The sequence below is a fragment of the Ranitomeya variabilis genome, chromosome 3, assembly GCF_051348905.1.
Source record: "Ranitomeya variabilis isolate aRanVar5 chromosome 3, aRanVar5.hap1, whole genome shotgun sequence".
Taxonomy (NCBI): domain Eukaryota; kingdom Metazoa; phylum Chordata; class Amphibia; order Anura; family Dendrobatidae; genus Ranitomeya; species Ranitomeya variabilis.
In genome coordinates, this window is record NC_135234.1 from 627,503,584 (window position 1) to 627,528,670 (window position 25,087).

The window sequence follows — 25,087 nt, forward strand, 5'->3', positions numbered from 1 at the left end:
GAATAAAATCACGGTTAAATATCAATATCCGTTGCCACTGCTGACTGATTTGTTTGCTCGCATAAAGGGGGCCAAGTGGTTCTCTAAGATAGATCTTCGTGGGGCGTATAATTTGGTGCGAATTAAGCAGGGGGATGAGTGGAAAACCGCATTTAATACGCCCGAGGGCCACTTTGAGTATTTGGTGATGACTTTTGGTCTTTCAAATGCCCCTTCAGTCTTTCAGTCCTTTATGCATGACATTTTCCGTGATTATTTGGATAAATTTATGATTGTGTATCTGGATGATATTTTGATTTTTTCGGATGACTGGGACTCTCATGTCCAGCAGGTCAGGAGGGTTTTTCAGGTTTTGCGGTCTAATTCCTTGTGTGTGAAGGGTTCTAAGTGCGTTTTTGGGGTTCAAAAGATTTCCTTTTTGGGATATATTTTTTCCCCCTCTTCCATCGAGATGGATCCTGTCAAGGTTCAGGCTATTTGTGATTGGACGCAACCCTCTTCTCTTAAGAGTCTTCAGAAATTTTTGGGCTTTGCTAACTTTTATCGTCGATTTATTGCTGGTTTTTCTGATGTTGTTAAACCATTGACTGATTTGACTAAGAAGGGTGCTGATGTTGCTGATTGGTCCCCTGCTGCTGTGGAGGCCTTTCGGGAGCTTAAGCGCCGCTTTTCTTCCGCCCCTGTGTTGCGTCAGCCTGATGTTGCTCTTCCTTTTCAGGTTGAGGTCGACGCTTCTGAAATCGGAGCTGGGGCGGTTTTGTCGCAGAGAAGTTCCGATTGCTCCGTGATGAGACCTTGTGCTTTTTTCTCGCGTAAATTTTCGCCCGCCGAGCGGAATTATGATGTTGGGAATCGGGAGCTTTTGGCCATGAAGTGGGCTTTTGAGGAGTGGCGTCATTGGCTTGAGGGGGCTAGACATCAGGTGGTGGTATTGACTGACCACAAAAATCTAATTTATCTTGAGTCCGCCAGACGCCTGAATCCTAGACAGGCGCGCTGGTCGTTGTTTTTCTCTCGGTTTAATTTTGTGGTGTCCTACCTGCCGGGTTCTAAGAATGTTAAGGCGGATGCCCTTTCTAGGAGTTTTGAGCCTGACTCCCCTGGTAATTCTGAACCTACAGGTATCCTTAAGGATGGAGTGATATTGTCTGCCGTTTCTCCAGACCTGCGGCGGGCCTTGCAGGAGTTTCAGGCGGATAGACCTGATCGTTGCCCACCTGGTAGACTGTTTGTTCCTGATGATTGGACCAGTAAAGTCATTTCTGAGGTTCATTCTTCTGCGTTGGCAGGTCATCCTGGAATCTTTGGTACCAGGGATTTGGTGGCAAGGTCCTTCTGGTGGCCTTCCCTGTCTCGAGATGTGCGAGGCTTCGTGCAGTCTTGTGACGTTTGTGCTCGGGCCAAGCCTTGTTGTTCTCGGGCTAGTGGATTGTTGTTGCCCTTGCCTATCCCGAAGAGGCCCTGGACGCACATCTCGATGGATTTTATTTCGGATCTTCCTGTTTCTCAGAAGATGTCTGTCATCTGGGTGGTGTGTGATCGTTTCTCTAAGATGGTCCATTTGGTTCCCCTGCCTAAGTTGCCTTCTTCTTCCGAGTTGGTTCCTCTGTTTTTTCAAAATGTGGTCCGTTTGCATGGTATTCCGGAGAATATCGTTTCTGACAGAGGTACCCAATTCGTGTCTAGATTTTGGCGAGCATTCTGTGCTAGGATGGGCATAGATTTGTCTTTCTCGTCTGCTTTCCATCCTCAGACTAATGGCCAGACCGAGCGGACGAATCAGACCTTGGAGACATATTTGAGGTGTTTTGTGTCTGCAGATCAGGATGATTGGGTTGCTTTTTTGCCTTTAGCGGAGTTTGCCCTCAATAATCGGGCCAGTTCTGCCACCTTGGTGTCTCCCTTTTTCTGTAATTCGGGGTTTCATCCTCGATTTTCTTCTGGTCAGGTGGAATCTTCGGATTGTCCTGGAGTGGATGCTGTGGTGGAGAGGTTGCATCAGATTTGGGGGCAGGTAGTGGACAATTTGAAGTTGTCCCAGGAGAAGACTCAGCTTTTTGCCAACCGCCGGCGTCGGGTTGGTCCTCGGCTTTGTGTTGGGGACTTGGTGTGGTTGTCTTCTCGTTTTGTCCCTATGAGGGTTTCTTCCCCCAAGTTTAAGCCTCGGTTCATCGGCCCGTACAAGATATTGGAGATTCTTAACCCTGTGTCCTTCCGTTTGGACCTCCCTGCATCTTTTTCTATTCATAATGTTTTTCATCGGTCATTATTGCGCAGGTATGAGGTACCGGTTGTGCCTTCCGTTGAGCCTCCTGCTCCGGTGTTGGTTGAGGGCGAGTTGGAGTACGTTGTGGAAAAAATCTTGGACTCCCGTGTTTCCAGACGGAAACTCCAGTATCTGGTCAAATGGAAGGGATACGGTCAGGAGGATAATTCTTGGGTGACTGCCTCTGATGTTCATGCCTCCGATTTGGTCCGTGCCTTTCATAGGGCTCATCCTGATCGCCCTGGTGGTTCTGGTGAGGGTTCGGTGCCCCCTCCTTGAGGGGGGGGTACTGTTGTGAAATTGGATTTTGGGCTCCCCCGGTGGCCACTGGTGGAATTGAACTGGTGTGCATCATCCTCTCTGTTCACCTGTTTCCATCAGGATGTGGGAGTCGCTATTTAGCCTTGCTCCTCTGTCACTTCCATGCCGGTCAACATTGTAATCAGAAGCCTTTCTGTGCATGTTCCTGCTGCTAGACAACTCCCAGCTAAGTTGGACTTAGTCCTTGTTTGTTTTTGCATTTTGTTCCAGTTCACAGCTGTAGTTTCGTTTCTGTGTCTGGAAAGCTCTTGTGATCTGAAATTGCCACTCTGATGTTATGAGTTAATACTAGAGTCTTAAAGTAATTTCAGGATGGTATTTTGATAGGGTTTTCAGCTGACCATGAAAGTGCCCTTTCTGTCTTCCTGCTATCTAGTAAGCGGACCTCAATTTTGCTAAACCTATTTTCATACTACGCTTGTCATTTCATCTAAAATCACCGCCAATATTTGTGGGGGCCTCTGTCTGCCTTTCGGGGAAATTTCTCTAGAGGTGAGCCAGGACTATATTTTCCTCTGCCAGGATTAGTTAGTCCTCCGGCCGGTGCTGGGCGTCTAGGGATAAAACGCAGGCTACGCTACCCGGCTACTGTTAGTTGTGCGGCAGGTTTAGTTCATGGTCAGTTTAGTTTCCATCCTTCCAAGAGCTAGTTCGTATGTTTGCTGGGCTATGTTCTCTTGCCATTGAGAACCATAACAGGCATGTGTGTGCAGGGGTAGATGTGGACTGCCCTTGTAAGGGCAGGAGCTTTGGGGATAACCTATCGGTAGCCCTATAGGGATTGACATAGGGATTGTCATCTCTTCATTTCCCGGATTATCCCCTGACCAGAGAATATCTGGTGCTCCGACACCCTCTTTTTGGAATTGGTGAGATTGTTCCTTTTCCATCTTTTAATAAGTATTAGTGAGCATTGCTTACATTATCTGCTATAACTGCTATCAGTTAGCCACTGTCTGTACATGCGACTAAGAGTATGGAAATTGATACTGCTTTACAAGAGTGATTTGTTTTACAGTTTCCTTATATATCATACCTTAGCTATATTGATTTCGCAAGCATTATGGCAGTCGGAATCTTTAAATCCTATTAGGGGTCTATCAGTCTCTATAGCCATCATACTATATGGTTGAGACTTTACTCCAGCTTGTGTTTTCACTCGGGTGACTGGTTTTTATGTTGCTTTAAATTATTAAAAGTTACGTTTTATAATATCCACTTTTGCTTTATTACGATTAATTGTCAGTGGTATCATCTGTGCTATTTACATTCAGAACATAGATTTTGCTTTGTCTTTTTCAAAATGTGGTGCCCAGAACTGAACACAGCATTCCAGATGAGGCCTGACCAAGGAGGGGATAATTACTTAACGTGATGTAGACTTTAAGCTTCTCTTAATACATCCTAGAATTGTGTTTGCCATTTTTGCTGCTGCATCACACTGTTGACTCATGTGCAGTCTGTAATCTATTAGTGCAGCGCCCGAGAGTCCTGGTCGTTGCAGTAATGTTGCTCTCCCACCAGGGGGAGTGATGTTACGTCTGATGGTACTAAAGGAGTTCACCTGATCAGGTATCACAAATCACACACTGCACTTCACACTCCAGTCCACTAGGGGGAGCCTTGCTTCTATCCTCACACACAGGTAAAACTGGTGGGTTGTATAGGAAGTGAGAGAGAAGCTACCTGGGTTCGACCCAGAGAGGACCTGCCAGGCAGACAGGGGGAGCAGGAGGAACATCTAAGCTGCAGACAGAGGGTCCGTCAGGGGTGGGATCCTGACAGAGGCCAAGCACGAGATAGAACGTTACGGAGCTGCGCCTGCACCCATTGCGGCAGCATCCTAAGAAAGGACACAAAGCGAAGTGTATTGTGGAGAGTGAGAAACGAAGTCACAGCACAAGGAGAGAATACCAGGGGGAGTTCTGCCCCAAGATCGGCAGCCTCCTTCTGAGGCGCGTAGCCGGAACACCGAGGGAGTAATTGACTCTACGTATTACTTCAGAGACTGGCAGGACAGTCAATTCCAAGTTGGCTGCCCGACCTTAATACCTAAGAAGACACGGAGACAAATTGTGGGAGAGGGGCGACACTAGGGTCCCTATAAATAAGCTCCAGGCCTACCCAGTCATACGGGTTGTCCTATCCATACCATCTGGGGGACAGAGAGAGAGAGAAGATCAGAAACATCCATGAAAGTTGTGAGGACTATCCCGTGGTGCTCAGCAGGGAGGTACTACAACACACAGGCGCTAGTAGGAAGGCTACTGATTTCCACCTGATTAAGGGAACTCTGGATGTGCCTTCGGACCGGCTGGATTCTGCCTGCCCTGTGAACGGTACTCTGGACTGTGGACGTAAAAGGTAAAGAGACTGCAACCTTTGTGTCCTCGTTATTCACTGCGCCTTACATAGGCATTACACCATCACCACCTACACATCTGGGAAGCCCTGGGGACCTACTTCACCTGTGGGAAGGTATACCATCTAGCTGCCATTCCATCACCCCAGCAGACCCCTAAGCAGCGTCTGTCACCGTGACCGAGTACCACAGGTGGCGTCACGAACACCAGACAAACTACACCTTTAATTGGGCGCCCCTCAAAGGGCCACGGACCGGGTTGGGCCACCGTGACATCCCCAGAATTGAGAGAGAGATTGACCCGGTACCGAGTACCCCACTGCCCTACTACGTGGGGGCGCTCCATTAGTATACCCAAGTCTTTTTCATACATGCTGTTGCTTTGTTCTATTCCTCCCATTCTATAGATGTAATTTTCATTTTTCTTGCCCAGATGTAGAATCTTGCATTTCTCCCTGTTAAATACCATTCTATTAGCCGCTGCCCATTGTTCAAGCTTATCTAGGTCCTTCTGAATTCTTTGTCTTCTCTAGTGTTAAGGTACCTTCACACTAAACGATATCGCTAGCGATCCGTGACGTTGCAGTGTCCTGGCTAGCGATATCGTTTAGTTTGACACGCAGCAGCGATCAGGATCCTGCTGTGATATCGCTGGTCGTTGAACAAAGTTCAGAACTTTATTTGGTCGTCAGACCGGCGTGTATCATCGTGTTTGACACCAAAAGCAACGATACCAGCGATGTTTTACACTGTTAACCAGGGTAAACATCGGGTTACTAAGCGCAGGGCCCGATGTTTACCCTGGTTACCAGTGTAAAATGTAAAAAAACAAACAGTACATACTCACCTTCGCGTCCCCCGGCGTCTGCTTCCCACACTGACTGAGCGCCGTAAAGTGAAAGTGAAACTACAGCACAGCGGTGACGTCACCGCTCTGCTGTTAGGGCCGGCGCTCAGTCAGTGGCAGTGCAGGAAACGGACGCCGGGGGACGCGAATGTAAGTATGTACTGTTTGTTTTTTTTACATTTAACGCTGGTAACCAGGGTAAACATCGGGTTACTAAGCGCGGCCCTGCGCTTAGTAACCCGATGTTTACCCTGGTTACCCGGGGACCTCGGCATCGTTGGTCGCTGGAGAGCGGTCTGTGTGACAGCTCTCCAGCGATCAAACAGCGACGCTGCAGCGATCGGCATCGTTGTCGCTATCGCTGCAGCGTCGCTTAATGTGAAGGTACCTTTAGCTATCCCTCCTAGCTTTGCATCATCTGCAAATGTGATTTTTTTTTACCTTCAGTTCCGTTATCTACACTGTGCTCCAAATTATTATGCAAATTGGATGTAAGTGTCACACAGATTTAATTGTTTTGTTTTTCAAATAAACTCATGGATGGTTATTGTGTCTCAGGGCTCAATGGATCACTGAAATCAATCTTAAACACATGTGATAATTAGTTTTCCAGGTGATTCTAGTTAAAGGAAAACTACTTAAAAATGATGTTCCACATTATTTAGCAGGCCACAGTTTTCAAGTAATATGGGAAAGAAAAAGGATCTCTCTGCTGCCAAAAAGCATCAAATAGTGCAATGCCTTGGTCAAGGGATGAAAACATTAGATATTTCCCGAACATTTAAGCGTGATCATCGTACTGTTAAGAGTTTTGTGGCTGAATCTGAGCAGATGTGTGATAAAGGCATAATGAGGAAGGTTTCTGCCAGGCAACTTCATCGGATTAAGAGAGCAGCTGCTAAAAAGCCATTACAAACCAGCAAACAGATATTTGAAGCTGCTGGTGCCTCTGGAGTCCCTCGAACCTCAAGGTGTAGGATCCTTCAAAGGCTTGCTTTGGTTCATAAACCTACTATTCGGCCACCTCTAAACAGTGTTCACAAGCAGAAATGGTTGCAGTGGGCCCAGACATAAATGAAGACTAATTTACAGTCTTGTTTACTGACGAGTGTCGAGCAACCCTGGATGGTCCAAATGGATGGAGTAGTGGATGGTTGGTGGATGGCCACCATGTCCCAACAAGGCTGCGACGTCAGCAAGGAGGTGGAGGAGTCATGTTTTAGGGCCGTAATCATGGGGAAACAGCTGGTAGGGCCCTTTAAGGTTTCTGAAGGTGTGAAAATGACCACTGCAAAGTATATAGAGTTTCTGACTGAACTTTCTTCCATGGTATAAAAAGCAGAAACTTGCCTTCAGGAGCAAAATCATCTTCATGCTGACAATGCACCATCTCATGCTGCAAAGAATACCTCTGAGTCATTGGCTGCTATGGGCATAAAAGGAGATAAACTCGTGGTGTGGCCACCATCTTCCCCTGACCTCAACCCTATAGAGAACCTTTGAAGTATCATCAAGCAAAAGATCTATGAGGGTGGGAGGCAGTTCACATCAAAACAGCAGCTCTGGGAGGCTATTCTGACTTCATGCAAAGAAATACAAGCAGTAACTCTCCAAAAACTCACAAGTTCAATGGATGCAAGAATTGTGAAGGCGATATCAAAGAAGGGTTCCAATGTTAACATGTAACTTGGCCTGTTAGGATGTTTTGGTGTTAAATAGCTTTTTTGTTCAGTGAATGTGACCTCCTAATGCTGAAAATTCCACAAATGAGCATTTTCAGTTCTTCAAAACATATCAAATGTTTAGAAATTAGTGTTGAGCATTCCGATACCGCAAGTATCGGGTATCGGCCGATATTTGCGGTATCGGAATTCTGATACCGAGTTCCGATATTTTTGCGATATCGGGAATCGGGATTGGGAAGCATATTCATGTGTAAAATAAAGAATAAAAATAAAAAATAGGGATATACTCACCCTCTGACGCGCCCTGGTTGTAACCTCTGCAACCGGCAGCCTCCGTTCCTAAGAATGAGCGAGTGAAGGACCTGCGATGACGTCGCGGTCTTGTGATTGGTCGCGTAACCGCTCACGTGACCGCGACGTTATCGAAGGTCCTTCACTCGCTCATTCTTAGGAACGGAGGCTGCCGGTTGCAGCGGTTACAACCAGGGCGCGTCAGAGGGTGAGTATATCCCTATTTTTTATTTTTATTCTTTATTTTACACATGAATATGGATCCCAGCGCCTGAAGGAGAGTTTCCTCTCCTTCAGACCCTGGGAACCATCCAGGATCACTGCCGATATTTGTGTCCCATTGACTTGTATTGGTATCGGGTATCGGCGATATCCGATACTTTTCGGATATCGGCCGATACAATCCGATACCGATACTTTCAAATATCGGAAGGTATCGCTCAACACTATTAGAAATTCTACTGTGCCTAATAACTTGGAACAATGCATTTGGAGTTTTTATTCATTTTGGAGATTATACTGTTATCATTGGGAGGTTTCTTCAATAAAATTCGATGTATACTCTAACGGATGATGACTTTTATTAGACTGACTGTCATTTGCATCGACCATTTAGGAGACTCCGAGAAAAATATAATTTGCATAATAATTTGGAACATGGTGTAGAACATTTAGAAAAATATTGAACAGCACTGGGGACAGGACAGAACCTTGTGGTACCCCACTTGAAACACTCTGATCGCTTGTTCTACAAAGAGCAGGGCTGCAGCACAGCTCTATGTAGCAGAAATGCTCACTTGCTATAAGCGCTGACCGCTGGGCGGTGCTCATAGTAATTTGGCTATGACAACCACAGGGCTGCAGACCCCAGGATGTCATGCCAACCTATCCTCAATCCACTGTCATGAGACACGGGCGCCAATGGGGGTGGTTTTTGACACACTTCCAGCGCGTGCATGTTAAATGCCGCTGTCAGAGATTGACAGCAGCATTTAATATGTTAACAACCGCAGATGGATCGTAATTCCACCCGTGGCTGTTAGGGGCACAAGACAGCTGATCAGATCAGATGTCATGTGCCGGAAAAGTTGCTGGCTTATCGCCAGACACTGCATGTCATTGGGTGTTAAGGGGTTAAGGACATCCTGGGAGTTGTAGGTGCATGCAAAATAATTGTATATGGTGCTGACCTGATATTACAATTGATCGCTGTACTGAGCTTGACAATGTATTCATGTACCGATGGTGGTTCTGTTGATGTATTCATGTTCTGATGATGGTTCTTGCGATGTATTCCAGTACTGATGGTTGTTCTGGTGCTGTATTTCTGCACTATTATTGGTTCTGATTCTGTACACATATAGCAATCCATATCTTGCCAGATAACTTGATATATCGCTATGTTAATAAAGTATTGTGCCAAGGATTGTTACATCTGTATTTATGTTAGGAGCATTAATAATGCAATTGTGACATTCCAAATACAGCATGTAATATGGTCACTTAGGTTTTGGTTCTGCTTACCGGTTCCACCTGTCATCATGTGACCAGATATGTGATTTTCATACTTGCGGTCACCTGCCAGCAAGCTTATCTTTCTGCTTCTCTCAATGAAGCAGGGCCTGTAGTTTTCCACTGAACAATGAGAGAATTAGGAAGAACAACTAGTTGGCAATATGACTAAGTATGCAAATCGCATATGCGTGATCACACGACAACTGCTCAAAACGCTTATGCGGTGTATAAGACGGCACCGCCAAATAGAATTTTTTCCCCAAAATCTAGGAAAACCTAGATCCGCCTCTAAATAATATCTTGACGTATTTCAGTCATTATGTGGAAGGATATCTTAGTGGTGACTAGTATACACTACAATATGGTCACAGTATTGGGGTAATTTGTTTTATAGTATTTTTTATTTCTTTTTTTATGTACCGGCAATGGTCTTATTATAGTATTATGTATTCACTGTGTAGTGTTAATGCTAGTGGACATTGTGGACATGTAGCTGTATTATTTTGGTCTTGTATAGTAGTAAGTTTGGTAATATTGGTCTATGTAGGGCGTGTGTTTTAGGGTTTGCAGTAATGCATAATTTTATATGTATAGATCATGTTTTACGTATTGAAAGGGGGATAGTATGGGGAGCCATGTACTTTGTGGCTTGGGCTCCGGAATCTGAAGAACCCTAAGCAACATCGCTGACTGTATTGAATATCTCACGCCTTTGCTCTGCAGTTATTGTTATAGCTTAGTGCCATCTAATGGTAAACACTTGTAACTGCATCCTGGTTCACTGCTTCCGTAAGACTTATTTTAAGCAAACTTTCTAACAAATAACATCTCACAGTTTCTTTTATTATCATTTTTAACCATGTTCTGACATGTTTCTGTTTCTTTATAACTATATTTGTTTATAAAGCAATTTAATATGTTAATAAATATATCTGATTTACTTTGCAGATTTTTGTGCTCTCATAAAACTTCAGGCTGAATAATAAAAACCTTTTATCCAACAATATTTATTGTTCTCTTTAATCTAAAAATTTGCTGATCTGCAACATTTAGTTTGAAAACTGAAAAGGAATTTTGTTTAGAAACAACAGTATTAATTGAATGAAATTACTTCAAAAGAATGTGGCACCATTGATGCCGAATTATAGAGTTACATTAACATTAGATCCCTAACATATCTGCATGGATTATTTCCATGGTTTAGTTTTACAACTGCAGCATTTCTCTGCCCCCAACTTCCTGATTCTGGGGGGATGCGCCCATGATTGAGTGACAGTTTGGCTAGGCAGCATCGTTCCTGTGCTGGCCAGGACTGTCCACTCCTGATACTGAAGCCGGCTGCTATCAGAAACTATCAGTGCGCTCCAGCAATCTTGGAAAGCCTCAGGGCAGTGCTTACAAGATCACTATGCCGCAGCTTGCAAGCGCTTCGCATATTTGGCCACCACTGATATATAGCCGCTGTAGCCGATCTCCATGTAAATGATCACTAATAAAAAATATATATTAGCAGGAGAACAGGGGCAAATTTTAATATCTACATGGAAAGTTACCTGTTTTCACAAGCACTATTCAATTATACCCAACTGCAGATGGGAGGAAGCCTTTCAGTCATGTCGCTCCCATCTGTGGCATCACACAAGTAAGATGTGGTGACATCACAATTAAATTCAGTCAGGTAAGTTTAGGGTTAGACATACAAATGGTCAGCTGGAAACCAAATACAGGAACATATGGTGAGGCTTAAAATAGGGATGGGGAACCTTTTGTTCTGCCAATGGCCTTTTGGATATTTATGCCATCCTTCGGGGGCCGTACAAATCATGCTCTAACTCCACCCACAAGGTACATCCTGATGCTGGCACTGTGGTCAGGACGTAATCTTTCACTGCATGAGCCTCAGCGTTCAGTAGTGAGTACTGCATGTGTGTGGTCACAAAAGAAGAACAAATTAGGCTGGTGGCTGTCAAACACAGCTGCCGGCCCAAGCACTGCAGTCCCTGGGAATCTAATGGGGGCTGGAGAAAAGGTTATCAAAGGCGGTAAAATCATATTTATGAAGCACCAGGATTAGAACACGGCTATTGATGTTATAATTATTGTCTTTCTCTTAGGTTGACATATCCCAATATACGTGGAGTGAGATGACCCGCATTAAAGAAAAAAATAATGATTTTATGATATTCAGTCCCCAGACATTGATATTATATGGGTCTATATATTGCCGCCCATTGGGTTTGAAATTAACTATAGTCCACAAAAGATTTAGCCAGCATGTCGCAATATTGTATTGATTTTTCCTGAGAGAGATTATAATCCTTAAAGGAAACCTGACAAGTTGAAAAAAGTCTTTGACCTGTAGGCAGGATGGTTTAGAGCAGGAGGAGCCGATCAGATTAAGATACATTTTTGTGGGAAAAGTTTCAGTAGAACTTGCATTATACTCATTGAAATCCCAGATGTTTGTATGTACATCAGTCCAAATGGTTGTTCTATTATTGACAGTCCTTCATGGATGACTGCATGCAGAGATAGCTGTCAGTCACTAGTAGGACCGCAAACTGGACTCATACATACAGACACGAAGGATTTCAGTGAATAAAATACAAGTTATACTGAATCTTTTCTCACAAACTTATATAATATTCTGCTCAGCTTCTCTATACCGTGCTGTCCACAGATCAGACCGCATGTGCAATGTGACCAAAGTTGCACTAAGATAAAGGTGGCTCTATTAGTTTGCACCTGTTCACACTTCTCTTTCAGATTGGAAGTGACAGTCAGTATTTTGATGTTTGTAAAACACGCCTTCTGACTGAGCACTGCACCCATCAAGCCTATAGAGGTTTTAATTACAGCTCGGTCTTACCTACCCATATAATTGTTAGCTTTCAGCCCTGGAGCGGTATCACATTAGATAGGTTCCCAGCAAAGAAAGTCGCCTTGTTGTTGGCTGCTGGGCACACATTAATTGGACAATTTATGTGCTAAGTATCTTCATTTTTTTTTTTTTTTAATTTATTTTCTAGAGCAGCAATGCAATTCCAATTTCATATATTCCATGCTTGCATGTTTCAGAGTGCAGCTTTAACCCCTTCCCGACATGTGACGGTATAGTACGTCACATGTCGGGACCCCCGCTTTGATGTGCGCTCCGGCGGTGAGCGCACATCAAAGTCGCGACATATCAGCTGTTTTTTACAGCTGACATGTGCACGCAATAGCGGCGGGTGAAATCGCGATCACCCGCCGCTATTAACTAGTTAAATGCCGCTGTCAAACGCAGACAGCGGCATTTAACTACCGCATCCGGCCGTGCGGCCGGATATGAGCGCATCGCCGACCCCCGTCACATGATCGGGGGTCGGCGATGAGTCAGGAAGGTAACCATAGAGGTCCTTGAGACCTCTATGGTTACTGATTGCCGGTGGCTGTGAGCGCCCCCCTGTGGTCGGCGCTCACAGCACACCTGCAAATCTGTTGTGTAGCAGCGATCTTATGATCACTGCTGCATAGCAGAGCCGATCGGGCTGTGCCTGCTTCTAGCCTCCCATGGAGGCTATAGAAGCATGGCAAAAGTAAAAAAAAAAAGTTTTTAAAAATGTGAAAAAAATAAAAAAAATATAAAGGTTTAAATCACCCCCCTTTCGCCCCAATCAAAATAAATCAATAAAAAAAAACCCCAACCTACACATATTTGGTATCGCCGCGTTCAGAATCGCCCGATCTATCAATAAAAAAAAAGCATTAACCTGATCGCTAAATGGCGTAATGAGAAAAAAATTCGAAACGCCAGATTTACGTTTTTTTGGTCGCCACGACATTGCATTACAATGCAATAACGGGCGATCAAAAGAACGTATCTACACCAAAATGCTATCATTAAAAACGCCAGCTCGGCACGCAAAAAATAAGCCCTCACCTGACCCCAGATCACGAAAAATGGAGACGCTACGAGTATCGGAAAATGGCGCAATTTTGTTTTGTTTTGTTTTTTGCAAAGTTTGGAATTTTTTTTCACCACTTAGGTGAAAAATAACCTAGTCATGTTAGGTGTCTATGAACTCGTAGTGACCTGGAGAATCATAATGGCAGGTCAGTTTTAGCATTTAGTGAACCTAGCAAAAAAGCCAAGCAAAAAACAAGTGTGGGATTGCACTTTTTTTGCAATTTCACTGCACTTGGAATTTTTTTCCCGTTTTCTAGTACACGACATGCTAAAACCAATGATGTCGTTCAAAAGTACAACTCGTCCCGCAAAAAATAAGCCCTCACACGGCCAAATTGACGGAAAAATAAAAAAGTTATGGCTCTGGGAAGGAGGGTAGCGAAAAACGAAAACGGAAAAACGGAAAAAGCTCCGGGGGTGAAGGGGTTAATTTGTTAGTAAGGGTGGACACATCCGTAAAACGTCACATAGCTTCTCATTTCTATCAAAGAAAAAAGATTCCACTTTACTGTCTTCAAAAAGGATCATATAATACCCTATATATTTTTGGCCCAGTGTTATGTTATGTACCATAATAGTAAGTGCTAAGTACAAGTTTTGGTTCCATTGATTTTTTTTATTCATTTATAATGGTATATAGTCATTTATCGGAGAGATAATAACAATGTCCCTTTCCCCACCAAAAAAGTAGTATTGCTGTTTTCCTTGTGAACAATTACGTACAATTGTGTCTGTCCATGTGACATATTGTGTGTCATATGTAGACAAATGTTGCTCCTACAAGACTAAGACAAACTCAAAACTATGAATTTATGTTATTATTTTCTCTCCCTTATATACATGTAACAGTCAGCAAGAACAGCTCCAGAATAATGGCGATCATTCATGCCTAGTTAAGTATATCTTCATACATGTACCATAGATATCACTTCAAGTAATACCATTATCTAGTATGGCTGATACACAGAATAAAAGAAAGCCAACTGTATAGACAGCATTCTTTCTAATGGTAAAATAAAGACACTGATCCAGATTTCTACATTTTATGTACTTCTGTACCAATCTACCATCCATATAAAACTTTTCTTCAAAAGCCAGAAATGGTCCCAGGACAAGAGGGGAAGATGCCAACGTCCACTTCTTTGTATTTCCTCTGCCGATTTCTCTCTTCACCCTCACTCTGTTGTAGAGGAATCCATATTAAAACCTGTGACGAAAGAAAGAGAACATGAGAGCAGAATACTGATATTTCACAAATGCCTATTATAAGCCAGATGGCCCTAGTTTTAGATTTACACATGGAAAGGTACGTCTAATGGCCTTCATACACTTAAAGGCGTATGAAGCCACCTATTTCAGGGACACTGGCAGACCAGGGGCGTGGCTAGGGTTTGGTTCAAGGGGGTGTGAAACTTCTGAGTGGGCCACTAACCAGCTAACAGTGATTACAACTATGGTGGCACGTCCTAATAGTGGATGTAGGAGAACCTCAGCACATGACCAGGCCGTTACTGAAAATAATCTCTATATAAAGTCCAATATGGATATTACAGCCATATGGTGACCATATAGTGGTAGATACCAGTTCTGCAGAATATGTAATAGATTACAGTTACAGATAGTAATTTACAGCTTACCGTACTTTTCGGACTATAAGACGCACTTTTTTCCCAAACATTTTTTGGGGAAAATGGGGGTGCGTCTTATAGTCGGAATATACTTACAAAATACTGTGGCGGCGATCCCGGTCCAACACTGCAGGGTGAAGCAGCCTCCCTTGTCAAGCTGGTGCGGCGGTCATGCTCTGTGGTGTGGGGGGCTCCGCCAGCATTTTCTGAAAGCCCGGAGGCCCCCACAGATCCATTGCTGCGATGCGGTGGCCTCTGGGAAAATGGCCGCTGGGGGCGGCGCATGCTCAGATTGAGATCTCAATCTGAGCATGCGCCGCCCACTGCAGCCATTTTCCCCGAGGCCGCCGCATCGCACCAATGGATCTGCGGCTCTGGGCTTTCACAAAATGATGGCGGAGCCCCGCCACAGCACAGAGCATCACCGCCGCACATCTCGCAAAATGCCGGCGGAGCCCCGCTGCACTACAGAGCAACACCACCACCACACCTATCGCAAAATGCCGGCGAAGCCCCACAGCCGAACCTGTCACAAAATACCGGCAGAACCACTGGGAACCCCAGAGCACCACCGCCGCACCAGCCTGAGATGGGATTTACCGGAGGCCACCGCACCAGCCTGGACCACCGTACAACCCCTTTGACCACGATCCCTTGTGACCACTCCTCCACCTGTGCCAATCCCCTCCTGTAAGCTGAATTTGGACTGTAAGATGGACCCCCATTTGACACATTTTTTTTTCCTATTCTCCTGAAAATTTGGGGTGAGTCTTATGGTCCGGTGAGTCTTATAGTCCGAAAAATACGGTATGTTCTTTCTGATGGAATCGTTCACTTTTCCGATCTTTTCCATCTGGCCCAGACTGATAACTTCTCCAGTCAGGACTCGGCTGCAGAGATTACAACAAAGACACACTTGACTTCTCACATTTACTGCACTGTCCCCTGATCCTGCTGATAAGCCACTGCTGCATGGTTCTGTGTGCCCTCTAAATGGTAAAACAACCCTCTAGAATATAGTAATGCCATGTGCAAATGCCATAGAAAACAGTGCCCACATTTTGCCCCCTAGAAAGTAATGCCCTCTGTGTGCCCCTTTGACAGTCACAATAATCTGAGTTCCCCTATAACAATAGGTGCCCACTTAACTCACCGCTATGACCGCCATCCTCTTTGGTTAGTGCCAGGGGTATGCGCACCGTGTGCAGATCCCTTAGCACTGTGCATAGGACAAGCGCAGGTGTGCTCCCTCCTCAAAGGGGCTGTGCGTGCCATCCTAAAGTGTCCCCAGACACTTATTATTTTAGACACCTCCACCTGCATGGAGGTGCCTGTGCAATGTTATTAGTTAGTTCCTACATGCCTGCTACCTTTCAGGTTCCTGTCCATTTATTCCCACTAGTACTGCTAGTATCTGTCCGTCCTTAACCTCTGTGCCAGTACCTGCCTTGCCAGTTTGTACTACAGCCGGACATGCCTGCACCTGCTGTGCCAATTTATATAGCAGCAGGACCTGCCTGCACCTGGCGTGCCAGTCTGTACAACAGCCGGTCCAATCTGCAACTGCCGTGCCAATTGGTATATCTGCCAAACCCTTCATCAGTGGTTCCTGTCTTCCTGCCGTGCCTGCCTGTATCAGCTGTATCCACCTACTGTGCCTTTCCAGTTACCTGTCCCTTAGGTACAGCTGCTGTGCATCCGTGGACTGTCTTGGAATAGCACCTGGTGTCCACTGGGAGCCAAACCTATCCCCACCATCAGGGGCTCTTGTGAAAAGTCACACCCCTCCACGCTTTCCTCGGACCACGGCACAGTGGCTCCACCACTCCCATTAGTTTGCACAGGCCATGGAATCTGCTGGCTCTCAGGTTTCCTCTATCTCTAACCTGTACCAGGAGGTGTCCTGCCAGAAAGACCAGTAGGATAAAATCCTCTCCTACCTGCGGACAGTGACCACCCGTCTAGATACACTGTCAACTCTGGCTGCGTCAGCTGGTACTCAAGCTGCGGCCACCTCGTCCATGACCCAACATCTTGCCAGTTATGCGCCTGGCTCCGGACCCTGTTTGTCAACTCCTCCACATTATGGCGGTGGTGATGCCCATGTTGGGGGTTTATTAATCAGTGCACACAGCACTTCGAACTCCTGACTAATCAGTTTGTTTCTGACCGGGCCAAAGTGGCTTTCAGCATGTCACATCTCACTGGAGAAGGTTTAAAGTGGCTCAGTCACCTATGGGAGAGCGGGGATGCTCTTGTTTCTAACCTCTATTTCTTTCTAGAAGACTTCTGTAAGGTCTTTTGATGAGCCAGGCCATGCTTCCTCTACAGCATCTTCTCTTTTCAGGCTGTGGCAGGGCAATCTCACAGTGGGTCAAGTAGGCTGTTCATTTTCATACCCTGTCATAGGAATTTACCTGGAATAATGAGGCTCTGATGGCTACCTTCTGGGAGAGCCTTTCTGGGAGAAACAGCTGACGAGATGGCTGGCCAGGATATACCAAACTCACTGGATGCCCTGGTATCCCTGGCAACTCGAAATTACATTAGGTTTCACGTGTGTTCCAAGGAAGTGACCCGCGAGAGAAGATCTGTGCACCTGGCTCCAACCTTTCAAAGGCCAATCGCTCAGCAAGCCTCAGCTTCAGCACCTTCTCCAAAGTCTATACATATTTTACAGGCGAAGATAGCTAAGCATCGTCAGGAGGCTTGTCATGCAGAGAGAAGATTCTTCTATTGTGGCAGTCCCGAACATGTAATCCGTTCCTGCTCAGAGAAACTGGGAGTCTCCAAAGCCTAGGGTCCGTTGGAGAGGCCATCATGGGCAACAATCGCTTCCCTCCATTGCTGACTCTGTCAGTATCCGTTTCCTGTGGTAGCATCCATTTTGTAGAGTCAGTCTACTTGGACTCATGCTCCGCAGGTAATCTCATTCAACAAGCAGTTGTGGAGCAGTATCAAATCCCTATCCAACGTCTTCAGGATCCTTTAGTGGTTTTATTGGTGGATGTAAAATCTCTGTGCGAGACTATCCTTTTCGTGACCAAGCCGATGGAACTTCGTATAAGAATGCTACACTCAGAGGATTCCTCTCTATGTACTGTTGGGTCTGTCTCATTGTCTGCTTCCAGGTCTGCAGTGGCTGTGCAAGCATTAGCCTGTCTCCGTTGAGGACAGAAATGCCACAAGAGGTGTTTAGTTCCCATTCGTCCTGCTCGACCTCGGGCTTCTCCATCTAATTTTCCCTGCTTACATATCACATATTGGATGTATGCTGACACCTTTGACAAAAAAGGGGCTGAGACGCTACCACCTCATAGGCCGTATGACTGTCCTATTGATCTTCATCCAGGAGATTCTACTCCACGGGGACAAATCTACCCTCTGTCGCAGGCTGAGACCCATGTCAGGTCTGAGTACATTAAAAAAAAAATCTTTCTAGGGGATTTATTCGAAAGTCTTCCTGCCTGGCTGGACCAAGATTCTTCTTTGTAAAGATAAAGGAGGGTTCATTTCGCCCCTGGATTGATAGAGGTCTCAACCAAATAACGATCAAGAATAAATATCCACTGCCTCTCATCTCTAAGCTGTTTGATCGTCTTAAACGTTCCAGAGTCTTCAGCAAACTCGACCTCTGGGGGGCTTACAACCTGATCCGAATAAACCAGGGAGATGAATTGAAGATATCATTTATATTACTATTGTGTAATGCAATTTGGACTCTGTAATGCCCCTGCAGTCTTTCAAGAACAGGTGAACAACATCTTACGGGATCTTCTCTACACGTGTATGATAGTTTACCTGGATGATATTTTGGTGTTTTCCCCTGATCTGCATTCATACCAAAAGGATGTCTGAGATATAAAGGAACAACCATCTGTACGGCAAATATGAAAAGTGCATCTGAGAGCAGACTTCTCTTCCATTTGAGTACATCAGCTCCGAGATAAGCCTGAAAATGGATCCTGAGAAGGTGCCGCTGTCTTGAAATGGCCCTGTCCAAATGGTCTGAAAGCTATCCAGCGGTTTCTCGGATTCGCAAATTACTACCACCAGTTTAATCCGCCTTTCTCCTATCGGACTGCTCCTATTTCTGCCCTGACCCACAAGGGGGCCAATCTTAAGATATGGAATCCAGAGGCAGAAAACGCCTTTGGGTCTCTAAAACTGGCCTTCTCCTCAGCTCCTGTGCTACATCATCTGGACAATATCAAGCAGTTCTTTCTGGAGATGGATGCCTCTTCCTCAGGGACCAGAGCTGTTCTTACCCAGAAGTCTTCTTCTGGCTGCATGGTGACCCATGACTTCTTCTCCAAAATCTTCACAGCTCCAGAACGCAAATACTCCATAGGCGATCGAGAACTGTTAGGAATAAAACTGGCTCTGGAGGAGCGGCGATTGTTGCTTGAAGGAGAGATGCTGTCAGGACTCTGAACATTTTTTATTACCTTTTTGTGCATTACTACCCTTTTCCAAGATGGCGTCTTTGGTCTCATGTGCACTGTGTCTTCCTGCTATAAAACTCCACCCCAGCCTTCAGTCTGTGCTAGAGTATTCTGCCTTGCATCCAGCTCCTGACCTCTGGTGACTCCCTGGCTATATACCTGCTCCTGTGAACCTGTGGGGTTATCCTGCTACCCTGCTCTGCGTTCCTGCTGCATACACCAGTTCCAGCAATCCTCCTTCACCTGCTGCTCGTGTTTGCTCCCATCTGCATTTGCTGGACATGTAAGCTGTTTCTGCTCTGCAAGAACCTGAGACTATTACCCAGACCTCCCTGGTTGAGCTGGGATATTATTTGAACTGCCTTATAGGAATATCTATCTGTGTTTTGGACTGAGCAAGGACTTATTCGTGTCGAGTATCCTCGGGAATAATTGTGCTTCATAGACTTTCTGCGTGATTGCATTTTCCTCTGAAGTTTCCTATAGACTGCTGAGCTGCATTTGATATTTGCACCAAGTGTTGTGGACTTGAGTTTCTCTATGCACCTGTTTGAATCACCGTGTGATAATATAGACTTTACCACTTATAAAACTGTGTCCTGTAGTTGTCTTGTTCCACGCAAAGAGTCTCCTGAGTTATCCCCTATAATTATTACAGATGCATCCGAATCTAGCCTATCTACAGTCTGCACAGCGTCTTAATCCATGACAAGCCAGGTGGCCTCCGATTTTCACCTGCTTCAACTTTACTCTCCATTTCCAGCCATCTGATAAAGTCAAGGTGGATGCACTCTCTAGATTTTTACTGTCTTCCAATCAGGAGGAGGAGCTTCAACAAAATACAAAATAATTACGGTTGCGCCGTTGGATTTGTCTTGACTTCCTTCCGGAAAGACTTACATTGCTGATCCAGATAGGAACTATGCGAGACTCCCGAGAGAGTGACCGGAGCAATATTGGAGCCAAAGGAAGCTGGCGTGACAGCAGAGGTGGCAGGACCCGGTTGCTTTCCTGGAACCACTATGTCCCGAACCCAGGGTGCAGCCTTCACCGCTGGGGTTTTTGCACACTGCGAATGGGAGAGTCAGGATCCAGGAACTGGTGAGTGGACTGTGAAGCCTAGGCTGGTCAGAAGACAGAAGGTGCGAGCCAGGACCAGGGCTGGAGAAATGCTAGCCACAAGGTACCGACAGTTGGCATCCCGGGGGGTGGTTGTTACTTATGAACAACAGCAGAGAAGAGTGTCCATTTCATTTACACATCGGGCAGTAAAGATGGAACACTTGTCCCGAAGGCTGCAAGAGCTGACAGCTGGAACCAGTGTCACATTCCTCAAAATGGAGGGTGAACATTGCAGGTATGCAGTAGTTGTGATCCCAGAAGGAAGGGAGCAGGATGAACCCTTTTTAAGGAATGAATGGGCCTGGTAGTAGCTCCTTGAAGCAGATTGAGACGGGGCTCATCTCTGAGAGATCGTACTCCCCACCTCCTATGCAAGAGCAGGCGATGTTGCAGGTGACAGTGGGCTGTTGCCTATTTCTATATGCCTTGGGCTCCGGCACTTCCAGAAGCCAGGTCACTTATAGCCCAGGCACCTGGGAATCAGACTCCTGGAAGAAGGTGGAGGCAGTGCCCCCAGCCTCCTGAGGAAGAAGAAGACGACACCTGAAGAGGATTACTGTATTACCCTGGTTATAATTTTTTTTTCATAGCTATGTACATTGTGCAAAGCCTTTATGAGTGTAGGCGTACAGCAACTACACTTTTAAAAATATTTGAATGAGGTCTGCCAGTTGTTATCTTTCAGAGGTATATGGATGACCGTCCTTATAATTTTTCCTAGCTTTGCCCTTTCTGCAAAGCCTTTTTGATTGTAGAAGTGCATTAACTACACTTTCAAAATATTTACGTTAAATTAATTTTTCTGGATTCAATTTGTCATCAATACAGTTGAACGCGATTATTGTAACAATAAGGTGTTAAGTAAAACTACAAAAAAGAGTTGAAAAATATTTCTGCATTTAATTACTCATTCATAGAGTGTTAGTTCCTCTGATGTAAGTTTTGGTAGTATATTACCCTTTAAAAAGCGTTCAAAATTTTTTCGGTATAAAATTACTCATCCATATACTATTACGTGTACTTGGGTACAGTGCGGTGGTGTATAACCCTCCAAAAAAGTGTTCAAAAAGTTATCTGGATTAAATTACTCATCCACATACTATTACATCTTTTTGGGTACATTGTGGTGGTATATAACCATCCAAAAAAGCATTGAAAAAATTATCTAGATCCATTTACTTATCCATATACTATTACGTGTTCTTGGGTGAACTGCGGTGGTATCTAACACTCCAAAAAATCATTGAAAAAGTTATCTGGATTCAATTACTCATCCATACAATATTACGTGCTCTGGGTTACGTTGCAGTGGTGTATAACCCTCTAAAAAAGAGTTGAAAAGTTATATGGATGCAATTACTCATCCATATACTATTACATGCTCTGGGGTACATTGCGATGGTATATAACCCTTCAAAAAAGTGTTAAAAAAATTTTTGGTATAAAATTACTCATGTACTATGCCTTCAAAACATTGTTTAAAAATTGTTGGGTATCATATTGCTCATTGTTATGTCTGCTGGTGCCTCTGCATGGTTCCCCTCCTCCCACCATATGGGGGCACTGGCTTACTCACCGCCCTGACCGTAGCAGCTTCCTCACACACTCTCTCCTCCTTCCTTGTGCACGCCGTACAGTATTCCAATGGCGTGCCGCGTAAGCACGCTCCCCTGTTCTTTAAAAGGCAGAGTGCATGCATGGTAAAATGCCACCAGATAACAGCTGGGAGGTATTTAGTTAATGTTTGCACATGAGAGGTGTCTCCCAGCCAATAGCTGGGAGGCATTTTGTATAAAAGGCACCCTCCACAATCGGGAGGTGCCTGAGCAACCTCTAAAGTTTTTGTTAGGTGGATTAGTGTGTGCAATTGTATGTTGCCAAGTCCCCAGTCGGTTAATGTTTCCAGTTCCCATATCCCATGTCCCATTATTCCAGTATATTTAGTTCTTGCTCACATGTCCACTTAGGCGGTGTCCGTACCCTGAAACCACATCGGCTGCGCCTGAACTGTGGCTAGCCTGTCTATGTGGCCATCCTACCTGCTATCCGGTGACTGCACAGTCTGAACCTGTTCCAAGCTCACCAGTAACCACCACAGGTGCATGGAACTCCGTTGCAGGAGAACGAGTTGATCATCAGAGAAAAAAAAAAAAATTTGAGTTCCAGCTCCTTAAAATAGAAAATTTATTGATATCCAAAATATTAAAAGCGGTACATACAGGTGGATTGTCTCCCTCCGGTGGGTGCCCCTGAGCATGAAGGACTCTGATGCACAGTGACACCATCTGCAGCAAGTTGATGCTGCAGCTCTCTGGAGATGGTCTGAGGATTGTCCTTGACTGATCTCACCATTCTTCTTCTCTGCCTTTCTGATGTTTTTCTTGGCCTGCCACTTCTGGCCTTAACAAGAACTGTACCTGTGTTCTTCCATTTCCTTACTATGTTCCTCACAGTGGAAATTGACAGGTTAAATCTCTGAGACAGCTTTTTGTATCTTTCCCCTGAACAACTATGTTGAATAATCTTTGTTTTCAGATCATTTGACAGTTGTTTTGAGGAGCCCATGATGCCACTCTTCAGTGGAGATTCAAACAGGAGAACAACTTGCAAGTGGACACTTTAAGTAGCTTTTCTCATGATTGCATACACCTAGCTATGAAGTTCAAAGCTCAATGAGGTTACAAAACCAAAAAAAGTGCTTTAGTAAGTCAGTAAAAAGTAGGTAGGAGTATTTAAAACAAGAAAATGATAAGGGTGCCCATACTTATGCACCTGTCAAATTTTGTTTGAATGCAGATTGCACATTTTCTGTTAGTACAATAAACCTCATTTCAAGGCAGAAACATTACTGTGTCCAACAGTTATTAGATATATGAAACTGAAATAGCTGTTGCAAAAAAAACAATTTTTATAAAACATTAAGCTTAAGATTAATAGGGGTGCCCAAACGTTTTCATATAACTGTATATTTATGTAAAAACAATTATAAACAGAAAAGTACATATATCTGGTATCACCACGTCCAGAATGACCCGTTCTATAAAACTGTTGCGCTATTTAATCCCACCGTAAACAGCCAACAAAAATGTGGAATAAGACGCTATCAAAAAGTCGTATGTAAATAGAAATTGTATCGCTGAAAACACCATCTTGTCCCGCAAAACACAAGGCTCCAAAGAGCTTAGTCAGCAGAAAAATAAAAGTTTTAGCTCTCAGAATATAGTAATGCAAACATTTTTTTTCTACAATATAGTTTTCATTGTGTAAAAGCAGCAAAACATTTAAAAAAAATGTGGTATTTGTAGTGACCTGAAGAATAAAACAATTCCTGATTTGCTGTTTTTTGTTCATTTTACCTCCTAAAAAGCAAAATAGAAATCAAACAAAAAAAATGTTGTGCCCAAAAATGCTAGCAATAAAAACGTAATTTAGTCCCACAAAAAAGAAGCCCGCAAATGACTGTTTCAGAAGAAAAATAAAAAACAATCGCCTTCAAGATATGGTGACGCCAAAAAACTTAATTTAGCAAAACAGCGTTTTAGTGTGATAGTAGAGAAACATAAAAAAACAAATCTGGTATCGCTGTAATTGTACCGTCCCGAAGAATAAATCCATCTGATCACTTATACCACACAGTGAACGGCATAATAAATAAATGTAACTAATTCTTGACCTGCTGTTGATTTGTTCTTTCTGTTTCCCGCAGCTAGGCTCAGTGTAATTTTTCCTGCACTCTACGCTGAGCGCTTACACCGGGGTTTCTGTGTAAATCTCTGAAAAATGTGATCGAAACTAAATTCCAGATGGAAAATTCACTGTAATGGGGCAGATGGGAGTAATTTTGAACTCCTGTTTGGTCTGTGAGCCGGAGGTGTCCGTTCCCATCTTTTTAGGCATGAACAAAAGCACTGGCGGTTAACAAAAGTTTTGTGCACCTTTGAAAAGACAGACACTGATGAACAGAGGCCAGACAGAGTGCAGAGGAACTTATTAATGAATGAATCCATTGGGGGGGAGGGTTCATCTGAATCACATATTTTGGAGATGTAGATGGAAACCAACCCTGATGTAAGTGCTCAGCGTAGAGCACAAGATACATGTGAACTGATCCAATATGTTCTGTACTCTAAAATGTTACCAATAAAAGCTTCAACTCAACCCACAAAAAAAGTCACCACTCCTGTCTGTCATCTGTTAGGGCTCCTTCCCTCCAGAATCTCACCGTATAGCCAAGCAGTAGTGTACAGCTACATATGGGGTACTGTCAAGTTAAGCAGAAATTGTGTGACAAATGTTGGCGCTATTATTACCCATTTCCTCATGTAACAATTAAAAGTCAAGGGTTACATTTTTTTTTGTGGTAATGTAATTATTATTTTTTAACGGCCCAATGGTATAAAATTCTGTGACACACTTGTTGTATGATCCCTGCACCCTTAGATGAATTCATTGAGAGTTGTAGTTTGTAAAATGGTGTCTCTTATGGGGGGTTCTGCTGATATGGCACCTCAGGGGCTCTGACAATGTGACATGGCACCCTCAAACCATTCCAATAAAATATGCACTACAATATAGCTCTACTTCCCTTCTGAGCTTTGCACTGTACCTCAAAAGTAGTTTTCGACCCCATTAATTTTTTCCTATTATCCCTTTTGA

The 25,087-nt window shown here is 44.3% G+C and overlaps 1 protein-coding gene across 1 annotated transcript in view; it reads right to left on the minus strand.

Moving 5' to 3' along the window:
- Positions 1–13,823: 13,823 nt before the first annotated feature.
- DDN (dendrin) overlaps positions 13,824–25,087 on the minus strand; it is a 29,798-nt gene continuing 18,534 nt past the window's right edge. Inside the window, exon 4 of the mRNA XM_077297478.1 lies at positions 13,824–14,443. Coding sequence (XP_077153593.1) covers positions 14,412–14,443 — 32 coding nt within the window. The 3' untranslated portion in view covers positions 13,824–14,411. The remainder of the gene's footprint in view (positions 14,444–25,087) is intronic.